Below are 12357 nucleotides of genomic sequence, written 5' to 3'. Positions count from 1 at the left end.
ATTACCCTGATGATTATTGATCATGGGCATTTATTCATGCATTAATTAGCCATCAGTTTTCTTTTGTAAAGTGTTTATTCAAATCTTTTCCCTTTGTTTACATTAGGTGTCTTTTTCTACTATTAATTGTAACAGTTATTTTAATCTATTTTGGATATAAGTCTTTTTATCTGAAGTAGGTATTATGAATATTTTTCTCCCAGTCTTTGGCTTGCTCTTAATCAGGTTTTTATTTGAAGAGCTGGTGGTGGTAAATTTGATGAAGTCCTATTTAATCAGATTCTTCTCTTGTCACTCATTTCTTTGCCTGCTTTAGATTGTGAATATTTTTTTTTTAGATTGTGAATATTTTTATATTTACTTCTTGAAATTTAGTATAAGGTTTATCTTTTATGATCTGAAATTAATTTTTGTGTAGGGCATGAGGTTAATGTTGAGGTTCATTTTTTCCCATATATGTATGCACACACACATACAGTTTTCTCAGGACCAGCCTCTGTTTTATCTATTAAATTATCTTGGCATCTTAACAGAATTCAGTTGACCATACATATGTGGTCTGTTCCTGCCTGAACTGTTTTGTTGTATTGATCTGTGTCTGTATCCTCATGCTAGTACTTTACTGAATGCTGTTATTTATAATAAATTTTATTTTACTGATTTTTTTTAAGATCTTATTTATTCAAGAGAGACACAGAGAGAGAGAGAGAGAGAGAGAGGCAGAGACACAGGCAGAGGGAGAAGTAGGCTCCATGTAGGGAGCCCGACGTGGGACTTGATCCCGGGTCTCCAGGAGGACACCCTGGGCTGAAGGCAGCGCTAAACCGCCAAGCCACCAGGGCTGCCCTATTTTACTTATTTTTGAAGATTTTATTTTTTTAAGTAATCTCTACACCCAACATGGGACTCAAACTCACAACCCCAAGATCAAGAGTTGCATGCTGCTCCAGCTGAGCCAGCCAGGTGCCCTTACATTATCAAATAAATTTTAGAATCAGCTTGGGATTATATATTGTATCTGAAGATCAGTTTGGGGGGGAATTGTAACCCCTTGAATAATATTGAATTTTTCAATTCAGAAACATAGTATATCTTAAATCTTCAGTTTCACCAGTGTTTCCTAGTTTTTTCATTGTATAAGTTTTGCATATATTTTCTTAAATTTATCAGTATTCATATTTTTATGCTGTTCTTTCAGTATTTTAAAATTGTTTAACACTGTTTACCAAGTGTACAGATACACTTGATTTTTTAAAAACTGACTTGTGTCTTACCACTTTCCTAAACATACTGTTTCTAGTAGCTTCTTTTAGACTAAGAGTTTTCTGTGTACATCATCATAATCCAATCACTATATCTTTTTCTTCATTGCGCTGGCGAAGTCTTCTAAGTGATGTGACCCTTACATTGCTCCTGTTCTTAGGGTGAAGCATTATCTTAGAGTGTTAGGTACAGGCATACTTCCTTGTATTATACTCTGCAGATACTGCCCCCCCCCCTTTTTTTTTTTACAAAGCACAAGTTTGTGGCAGTCCAGTTTCAAGCAAGTCTTTTGGCACCAGTTTTCCAACAGCATTTGCTCAGCATTTGTCTCTGTCACATTTAATTATTTCAAACTTTTATGTTACTATATATGTGTGTGTGTGTATACACACACACACATAGGTATATATGAAATCAGTGATTACAACTCACTGAAAGCTCAGATGATGGCTAGCCATCATCCAAAATCCACTTTTTATTTGATTGATGTATCTCTCTTAATGATGTCTCTCTTAAAGTTTTCCCTTTAGTTTTTTTTTTCCCCCTCTTTACATTTTACTTAAATCCAGCTTCTTTGTCCTGTGTTCTTTCCTACAATTTGAATTTCAGGGATTGCATCTCTGTGGTGTTGTTTAAAGTGACCCTCTGTTCTCTTTAATCCTTATAAACTGATAATAGGTATCTAGAGAGGCTTCATAAGATCAAGTTGTAGTTTTTTTAAACTTAATCTAATATGTTTTAGTGAAGTGTGTACTATCATTAGGAGTCACATAATATCATCTCTCTTTTTTATGATGGTAGGATAGCTTTATCCAGGATAATATTTCCTACTAGCTCTTCTCTGTTTTAGCAGCCACTGACCATCATTGTCTAGACCTAGATCCATCATTTCATTAAGGGTTGCAAAATGGTGACATTCTCCTTCTGTCATCCTTTCTTCAATTATTAGGTGGGATATTTCTATAAAGAAAAACTTTACCTTGTCAAACTGGTTACTGTGAGGTATAGTTTGTGCAATTAAGATGCCATGATTTCAAGAAAGTTCTCAAAATAATGAGTTGATTTCCTACTAACCTCTAAAGGTTGACAGATGACAGGTTTTGTTGTTCTGTCAGTATGAACTCATGGTTTTTAACATTCAGTTTGCCGATTGGCATTTTTATTGGGATCACATTAAATTTATAAATTAAGGAAAAATTGCTATCTTCTTATTTGTCATCCTATGGGAGAATAATTAGGCTTTTCTGCTTCTTTAAAGCTATTACTGTATCCTTAGTGATTTTTTAAAAGTTTGTCTTAAAAGATTTTGTGTTTTTTCGGTTTTAAAAGATATTTTCTTTTCATGTTGTTACTGTAAACCAGGGTGTTTTCCACAGCATCATCTGAGTAGTAGCTTATGAAGTAAGTTTATGAAGCCTGTCTTTATGTTAATTTTGTATCCTGCTATATTATCAGTCAAGTAATAGGACTTCCTTCTCAAATGCAGTCATGGATTATATAAGGCCTATCTTTCCTGCATGATGCTAAGGCCTTACACAAAACCACTTTGTCTTCTTGGTACAAATGCAATGTTTTTTGCAACCTGTGAGAAAAATTGTGTTGTGTTTAAGAATATGCCAAAGTTAAGAACTTAATTAACATAAAGAGAATTTCTTAGCCTTGGCACTGTTGACATTTTAGGACAGATATTTTTGGTTTATTTGTACCTAGACTTAACCCATTAGATACTAGCAGTATTTTCCCTTTTCTCAGTTGTGACAACCAAAATGTCTCCAGATATTGCCAAGTGTCCCATGAAAGACAAAATTGCTCTCAGTTGAAAACAACTGGACATAAGGAAATGGCTTAAACTATGGTCCATCTAAATTATAGTTTAATATTAAGGTAGATTCCATTTAAGGAAAAAAAAACACCATAAAACCCAAGTATATGTCTGTATAAATACATATGCATGTGTGCCAATATCTAGGAAATAATCTAGAATGCCACACACAGTGGTTGCTCTTAGTGAAAAAAATTGTATACAAATGGTGAGAGGGAGGGTTTTGTTTTGTATTGTTGAAATTTTTTTATGTTTTAAAATTGTATTCAAGCATATTCTGTGTGTATAACTAGGATTTTAATTTTAAAAATGATTGTACACTTGACTGGCTTTTTTAATTTTTTAAATATATGAGGGTTATAATCAAGTATCAGATAGTGAAAAGGTTAAGCTCAGTTAGTGAACTTAATTAGACAAAATTTCATTTGTTAAAAATGTTATAGGAGTTGGGGTGGCGTTTCTTTTATTTATTTATTTATTTATTTATTTATTTATTTATTTAGGGGGTGGCTTTTCTTTACTAAAAGGAATTGCTTTTTCAATATGTGGACTCAAGATCAAATTCAGAAAAACATTACTGTATACATGTTTCTTCCATTTTCAAGTTTGCTCTTCTAAATAGATAAAACACTGTATAAGCTACTAGCTTTCCTAAATTTCAGCAATAGTCATTAAATTTTTAGCAAGAATATTCAAATATTTAAAAATAAATTCTGTCTCTAAATTAATAATTACTTGTAAATCAGTTCTGATGACTTCATGAACATGCCAAGTTAATACATTCTTTGTGCCTCCTACCTTGTTGAAAGCAGTGATTTATGATTCCTTCCCTCAAGTGGCTCTTAACATCACACCACATATCCATGACAGACAACATCAGTGCTAGAATAGACATGTGAGGAGAGGGTACACAGAGCATGCAGCTATAACTCTTTTGGGGGAACTAGGAAAGATATTACAGAAGAGATGACAGCTGAACTGAATTTTTTTTTAAAGTAATCTATATACCCAATGTGTGGGGCTCAAATTCATACCCCAAGAATGAGAATTGTATCCTCTACTGACCTGGCTAGCCAGATGCCCAAGTTGAGCTGAATTCTTTTTTTTTTTTTTTTTTTTTTATTTATGATAGTCACACAGAGAGAGAGAGAGAGAGGCAGAGACACAGGCAGAGGGAGAAGCAGGCTCCATGCACCGGGAGCCCGACGTGGGATTCGATCCCAGGTCTCCAGGATCGCGCCCTGGGCCAAAGGCAGGCGCTAAACCGCTGCGCCACCCAGGGATCCCCTGAATTCTTAATTAGAATTTTAACACAGGAAGTACCACGAGACAGAAATCTCTGTGGAATAATAAAAGACATGTAGGGACCCCTGGGTGGTTCACTTGCTTGGGCATCTGCCTTTGGCTAAGGTCATGATCTCAGGTCCTGAGATCAAGCCTAGGGTGGGGCTCCCTGCTTAGCAAGGAGTCTGCTTTTCCCTCTCCTCCTGCGCCTTCCCCTGCTCACTCACTCTGTCTCAAATAAATAAAATCTTTTAAAAATTAATAAAAGACATAGAGTAAATTTTTAAAAGAACTATTAAGAAACGTGATACATGATAGCACATGATGCTATTTTTTTGAGAAAGAGCAAGAAATTGTGTAAGAATTCAGGGCTGGGAAATTAAGATAGAGTTAAGCTTAGTGTTGAGTCTGTTTTGACTTTTTTTCTTGTACTGTTGTTTTTCTTTGAATAACTCTAATACCCTTCTGTAGCAAGTGACATAATTAGGTTAACTCTAATACCCTTCTGTAGCAAGTGACATAATTAGGTGTATGAAACAGATGATCTGGACAGTAATATGAAGGAAACTTTTCATAGTGCTGTAAGAGTCTATTTACAGGGATTTTATCAAATCTGGGGATCATTAGAGAGAGTCTCTTTGAGGAAGTTGCTTTTAGACTGACACCTGAAGGATGAGTCAGAGTTGTCCAAGCCGAGAGTTGAGAGTCAGTATTTGAGGCTGAGGAATAATAGCATATATGCTAGGAAAATAGTCCAGAGTGGTTGAAGGTGGTGGTGGGAGTGGTATAACATGGTATTGAAGGGGCCGGCAGGAGGGTCACATCACGTAGAGTTTTGTGGACCATGTTCATGTGTTTGACTCTGAAGAGATGGTATTTTCTAATATTAAGTCCTCTTTTCTGCAGTACCAAATATGCCCCAACAGCGGCAAGAGCAGCATCATCAGAGCGCCATGATGCACCCTGCCTCAGCAGCAGGCCCGCCGATTGTGGCCACCCCACCAGCTTATTCCACACAGTACGTTGCCTATAGTCCTCAGCAGTTTCCAAATCAGCCTCTTGTTCAGCATGTGCCACATTATCAGTCTCAGGTAAGGCCGATATGACCTAACTCTTTTATTTTTGTTCCATTTAAATATAACTTTTAATTTTAACTTTAAATATGGTAAAAGACTTTTCCTCTATATTTTGTGTTCTGTGTTGTGGTGAGGTAGATAGCAAAGGATTTGAGGGCCTTTTTAGTATAAGAAGATTGCTGATCAGTGTAAGTATTTAAAGGAAATAGCCAAAAACAGTTTTAGGATTTTCAGAGTTGTTTCTGTAAACCTGGGAAGCATGGAGTTAAGACATCTGACTAAAGATTTGTTTGACTCTATTCTATATTTTAATGTATTTTCTTTATTTTTTGTTTGAACACAGCATCCTCATGTCTATAGTCCTGTAATACAGGGTAATGCTAGAATGATGGCACCGCCAGCACATGCCCAGCCTGGTTTAGTGTCTTCTTCAGCAACTCAGTACGGGGCTCATGAGCAGACACATGCGATGTATGGTAGGAAGCATTTTGTTTGTCTCTTTCAGTGTGTGTGACTAGTAATTTATTTTAAAGCTCTAAAAAGAAACCTTAAGAATAACTTAGTCTTTTATACCATTGAGGTTCAAGAATCTAAAGAAAAGATGAACCCATTTCTCTAAGTTGGCAAATCATTTTGACTTCTGTTCCTGAAATTTTTGTCTTCAAATGTCTCTCCTTTAACTGAAATGGAATGATTTGTGTAACAGTGTAATTTGTGGAGAAAGGCATCTTCCTCTTCTTCCTCACCAGTATTACAACCTTTTGGTAGGACCTGCCTATAAGGCATGCAAGAAAGTTTTGCCTTAGTGAAAGCACTCTCTAGCAAGAAAACATTCTGCTTCACTCCTTCCTCTGGCAATCATTGGCATTTATTTTTATTGCTGTTTGTTAAAATGAATGCTACTTTGTTTCTGCTTCATGCTGTATTTTAAGTGGTAGAAATTGCTTTAGACGGGAGTCACACTAATATAATCATAATAAACAGTGGTAAAATGAAAATGAGAACTATCCTATATAAAATAATTAAATAATACATAAAATAAAAATAGGCAAAAATCTCCATCTTAGTTTTGTGGCTGGAGAACTTTGTGCAGGTCAACTTAGCAGCTATCTAAAGTACTAAAATAATCCGGTTTTCAATGTTGAGAATTTAAAATAAGATTTCCACTTTTATCTTACAGTATGGAATCAGTGAGTTGACCTATATTATAGTTTTCAAAAAACAGCTTTAATTAGTGCTAGTTTTGCTAAAATGTAAGTTTTGTTTTGAACTTTCTGAGCATTCCTGTACTGTCATTTAGGTTTTCCCATTGAGATTTCAATTTTTTTTGGAGTGGGAGAAGAGAAATTTAATAAGATTATTCATACAAATGAAAAGTATGCCACTATGACAAAGAAATTATAATTACATGTAATAACGTGGACATTGCATTTTTTAAAATATTTTAAAACTTTTTTTAATGACTGCAGTTTATGACATTTTGTAGGTTCACAGGAATAGGATCTAGGCAGCAGCAGTAAACCTTGTCACCCATAACCCACTGTTTGTGCTTTCTTCCTGGAGGCATGCTCCTACTGCACACGTTTGCAGTGATAGGAATGTTAGAAAATTAAAGGCATTGCTTTTATAAAAAAAAACTAAATCTTTATTTTCCACATTATCACTTAAAACTTTCTATTGTGAATTATGCCCTTTAAATTAAAATAATGTAATTGCCATATTTGGGGAAATTTTCTTATAAGAAACCCATTCATATTCATAATGTAATTGAAATATAATACCAACGGACTGATTTGGCTTATGAGTTTGGTTATGGTTACCTGTCACTGGCTTGTCTTAACCAGGACTAAGATTTTATTTATTTATTCATGAGAGACACAGAGAGAGAGGCAGAGACACAGGCAGAGGGAGAAGCAGGCTCCATGCAGGGAGCCTTATGTGGGACTCTGCCCTGGGACTCCAGGATCACGCCCTGGGCTGAAGGCAGGCGCTAAACCTCTGAGCCACCCAGGGATCCCCAGATCTAAAACTTTTTCGGCTAAAATTTCCATTAACTTTTTGGAAAATAGTTATTTGTGTGCCCATGCTTATGAGACATTGTAGTAATATAATACTGTGATGTTGAGAAGAATCTTTCTCCTCAGTGTGTTCATTTACTTCCAGCATCTGGTTTTGTCTTTTGGTTGGATGTCCATTGGTTTGAAATAGCCTGTATAGTAAATACTGTATTTGAGTCATTAATGGTTTTATAACTCCTCTCCCAAAAACATTTCCATTTGAAAAGTAGTTGGCCTTGGACTCTGAAGTCCGTTCAAATGTGGGTAAATCAGAAGTATTGCAAACGAAACATTAGATCTAATATCCAGTGAAATCGGGAATGAACTAATCATTAAGACTAGTTCTTTAATGCCAGTAGAAAGTTGCTAAGCCAATCTGAACTACTCTCCTGCAATTTACATAGATTGTATTTAATTGACCTCAGTTGATGAGGGCTGGGGTGAGGCTATGGACTTGATATGATTGTTGCTGGTTACTCAAGGTTTTCGTTTGGAATATTCATACTCTAAAAAGAACACTAGGAAATGAAGTATTTTATTCTTTCCCATCATAAGTTATAATTTAGTAAAGCAAGTTCATTAATTCTTCAGTAATTTATTTCAGTTATTTTAGGTCTTCCAAGTCGTAATTATGCCAGATATACAGACATTTTTAAAAGTACATTATTATTTTAAGCTAAGACAAATCTGTTGCATAGAAATGCTAATTTTACACTCATTTCCCTTGAACAGTTTATATTTCATAAAGGAACCAAGTATTTTGAGTATGAATTATGTCTATTTTTAAGCTTCATTCTATCTAAATATTTTCAACTTTTTTTTCAACTTTTTATGCAAACAAAAGAATATGCACCTAGATGTTGGCGACAGTTACATGTGACCTTTTTGTCATTTATTCATTTTTATGGCCATAGCAAAAGTCTTTTAAAGAATAGAAAGGGCACTAATGAATACAAAATGGAAGACTGTAAGTGGTGTATTTAATATAAATATATATTTATATTTAATATAAATATAAATATAAATATAAATGCTGACGGATTACCAAATGGCTAAATTATTAGGGAATATTAAACATTCTAAGTAGTTGTTGACCTTATTCTCTTTTCTAGCTATCTTAGAAAGGACTTTTGATCACAAACTTCATCTCTTTGACCTTAATCTAACTTAAATCGTTGCTTATACTCCTTCCCTCCTAAGAAGTTACGGTTTCTTGGTCTTCTAATTCACCTAATTTTGTTTTATGGCAGTGGTGTATTTTCCCTTTCAGAAATAGTAGTAATGAAACTTTGTCTACTAACTAAAACCATCAAGAAGAGTTAGGTCCAGAATCCTTTTTGAGTTTGTTTTTGGTAGTTTAATGCAGATAAATTAGAAAATACAGTAGGCAAAAAGATTTAAAATGCACCTATCCCTCCTCCTAACAACTACCTGTTAACATTTTGGTGCATATCCTTCCATATATACTTAACACACACACACACACACACACACACACACACACCTGTTTATGTAGACATTTTAATAAGAAATGATATTATACCCAGGTTAATATTACCACTATTATGTTTCTAAAAATAATGATTTACAAAATTGTTTGAGTCTTTTGAATTAAACTTGGTAAATATTCTCTTATTTTGTTGCATTATTTATATTCAGTGGAATTTATATTTAGTGGAATGCCATGTTGGTCTTTTGATTAGATAATGATTTTATTCCTTTCATTTAAGCAAGTCAGCATGTGGAACTTGACCCATCAATACAGAAGAAAAATGTCTTTTGGTTCAGCCCTATTTTGTTTAATTTTGTAGCAATGTTTAAAGTGCTTGTCATCTCTTGTAAAATAAGAAAAAATGATTTATGCATGAATACAAAAAGAAATTACTAAATATGTCAACCTTTCCAGAAAATTAGGAAAATGCACACCTCAAAAGGCTAATTTACCTTTCTATTTCCCAAATTCAGCATGTCCCAAATTACCATACAACAAGGAGACAAGCCCTTCTTTCTACTTTGCCAGTGAGTTGGGTTTTTTATACTAATTTTAATTGAACAGTAAAACACTTTTTAAAGAATACATGTTAAGGGAGTAGACTTGTTGAGCAATATTTCCTTGTGCCACAAAATCATTGAAAATATGTATATTTGTAAATAATTGAGAGTTTTAAAGAAGTATAACCCAGCTTAAGAAAGCTGGAGTTAATTAAAAATTGAGTTGCTTCAGAAATTAATTTTTGCATACCAAGCAAACATGTGACTGTTTTGGAAATGCCTAATATTTTCCTTGTTCAGAGAAACTTCTGCTGAACGGCCTTTTTTTTTTTTTTTTTTTTTTTTTTTTTAACCAAACCACAAACTTAGTATAAAAAGCTTAAAACATTAGGCTTTTTCAGTATCCTGGTAAGAAGAAAATTATCCTTACAAGGCTTTTTTTAATTGAATAGTGCTGAAAATTTAGAGAAGAAACATTTCTGTCTTCTCAGTCTTTGCATGGACTGAGGTTTAAAATACTCAGGTGGTAGACACCCCAGGACTTTTTGAGCTTCACATGGAAAGCACAACCTAGCTGCTTGATTATGTTTGGCAGCACTGGCCCCTTTCACCACCACTGAAAAGGTAAACAATGGCTCCTAAATGGAGAATCTAGGCAGGGCTCTTTTGGAAATGAACATGAAAGGTGTGTCGTCTTTATTTTGTTAGGGCAGTTTTTAAAAAAAAGCTAGTCATAGACTTTCTGGTATTTGGATAGGAAAGGTACTAACTTGCAAAAGTCCTTCAGAAATGTATGCCAGCAGTGAGTCACTTTATGTGCAATACTATATTCTAAGGGATATTAAGGAATAAGATTTTAGATACTAAATTTTGGATTATGTTAGACTTAATGTCTGAATCCACTAACTGCTAGTTTTTTAAAAGTTGAGAAAACATTTTGACTTAAAAGTTTTCATTAACTGCGTCATGACTTGGTATCCAAAAATAAGTGTGTACATGTTATTCATTTGGTGCCAGGAATTGTTAACAAATTTAATCCTTTAATAGATGCTCTTTAAAAAGGAGTCTTGCTGTATATCTATACTATTAAAGGGAAGCTTTGTATGTGATGTAGTATGTAAAAGACAGTGTCAGTAATTAATTTTATTATGTACTCAATTTGAGGTCTCAAATGTAGTTATCCTCACCATCTTACTGTCTCTGATAGTAATTTTGGAGTGAGTTTCCTGGTAAGTAGCTAAAAGGTCTTTAATCATCAAACCTAAGTATTAACTGCCTTAGTACAACTTCCTCTAAAAGGGGGTGTTAGTTTTTAAAAAAAGCTAACAGTGGGGCTGCTATTTGTAATTTAATTTGCTGCTTTGTACCACTCCCTCCCCACACGCCCTTTTGTCATGGTTTGTGTCTCTGTTGCCATTTATTCCACTTTAAGAGTTCGGTTTTCCTTTACTTCCTTTTTTTCTGATTTAACATCAAATTGGGAGATTTTGTTTTCATGTTAGTTTTGCAGTGCTGGTGATCTCTCATGACTTGTGCATCCAAGGTCAAAATGATAAAGCCTAGTTAAAAATTAAACACACAGCCTTGTGGACTGAATTGGCTTCAGTAAGATCATGGCTTAGGAAACAATTTTTATAATGTGGTTAGTGTTATGGGGATTTAAGAAGTTACACATTTAGAGTTTTTAAACATTTGTATCAAGGAACCCAATGAGTAGGAAGCTTATGGACCAGGTAAAACCCAAAAAGCAATACTTTGACCTGAATTCATCCAGGTTTCATGAAGACAACTTAATATTTAAAGATAGAAGTTTAACCAATGAATAGCTAAATCTGAATTTGAAGAAAATTTACTTTATTTATAACCTTTGGAATCTTTAGCTAAATTAATGAAATAATTATAACATAATAAAAACAGTTAAATGATAGACTCAGCTCAATCCAGCATTTATTGCCTTTCACTCTTCCCTTCTCCCTTTCCCTGATTCTAGTAGATTTTTTCCTCATTTACTCTATCTTGGTTCCTTTCTCTTGGCTCTCTTCCCTTCCAGCCCCCCGCCCCAGCCTTTTAATGTTCCTCCTATCCCACCTTTCTTTGTCTCATTCTTAACTGACTATTCAGGGAACCAAACTGTATTTTTGTTATATAAGTATTGAATTAAAATGTCAATTTCACATTTTTCCCAATTAGCTTTCCAGTTTCCATATTTGAGGGGGGGAAAGAGTTCCTGGTTGAGGTACTTGCTGAGCAGATATATATTTTTTTATAATTTTATTTATTTATTTATGATAGTCACAGAGAGAGAGAGAGAGAGAGAGAGGCAGAGACATAGGCAGAGGGAGAAGCAGGCTCCATGCACCGGGAACCCGATGTGGGATTCGATCCCGGGTCTCCAGGATCGCGCCCTGGGCCAAAGGCAGGCGCTAAACCGCTGCGCCACCCAGGGATCCCTGAGCAGATATCTTTTAAGCAAGAAGATAAACAGAGGAAAATATTTCTAATTAAACCTTCTAAAGTTTTTATTTGCAGCTAATGAAGCATATTTACATATGCTTGATTTTTCGTATAATGCATTGTAGTTTGTTGGTGTTTAGGAAAGGATGAAGTTTTTAAAACCAAAGCCTGTGTAAATGAATACAGTTTGGATACTTTGAGGTATTTGTGCTATGAATGCAAGTCAGATACAAATTAGAATACTCTATTTTAAAGCCATCAAGTTGGTAAACTCCTATCACAGAGATGCCTTTTAAAAATGTATGTAAAACATATATTTCATCTTTCAAAAAATTTCATCTTTTTTTTCCAAATTTCAAGATTTTAACCTTTTTTAATCAATGAAGCGCTTCATTATGAGACTTCATGG

The 12357-nt window shown here is 34.4% G+C and overlaps 1 protein-coding gene across 11 annotated transcripts in view; it reads left to right on the top strand.

Annotated features, from left to right (window-relative positions):
- The window catches only part of ATXN2 (ataxin 2), a 115220-nt gene that overhangs the window by 95425 nt on the left and 7438 nt on the right, over nt 1-12357 (top strand). For 7 of the 11 annotated variants that reach the window (XM_025473966.3, XM_025473962.3, XM_025473963.3 and 4 more), the window contains 3 exons: nt 5276-5460; nt 5789-5921; nt 9468-9521. In XM_025473966.3, coding sequence (XP_025329751.1) covers nt 5276-5460; nt 5789-5921; nt 9468-9521 — 372 coding nt within the window. The remainder of the gene's footprint in view (nt 1-5275; nt 5461-5788; nt 5922-9467; nt 9522-12357) is intronic. The other 4 variants (XM_049101635.1, XM_035706716.2, XM_035706714.2 and 1 more) reach the window with 1 other exon arrangement.

This window comes from Canis lupus, chromosome 26 (assembly GCF_003254725.2).
Source record: "Canis lupus dingo isolate Sandy chromosome 26, ASM325472v2, whole genome shotgun sequence".
Lineage (NCBI taxonomy): Eukaryota > Metazoa > Chordata > Mammalia > Carnivora > Canidae > Canis > Canis lupus.
This window is presented reverse-complemented; position numbering and strand designations above follow the sequence as displayed.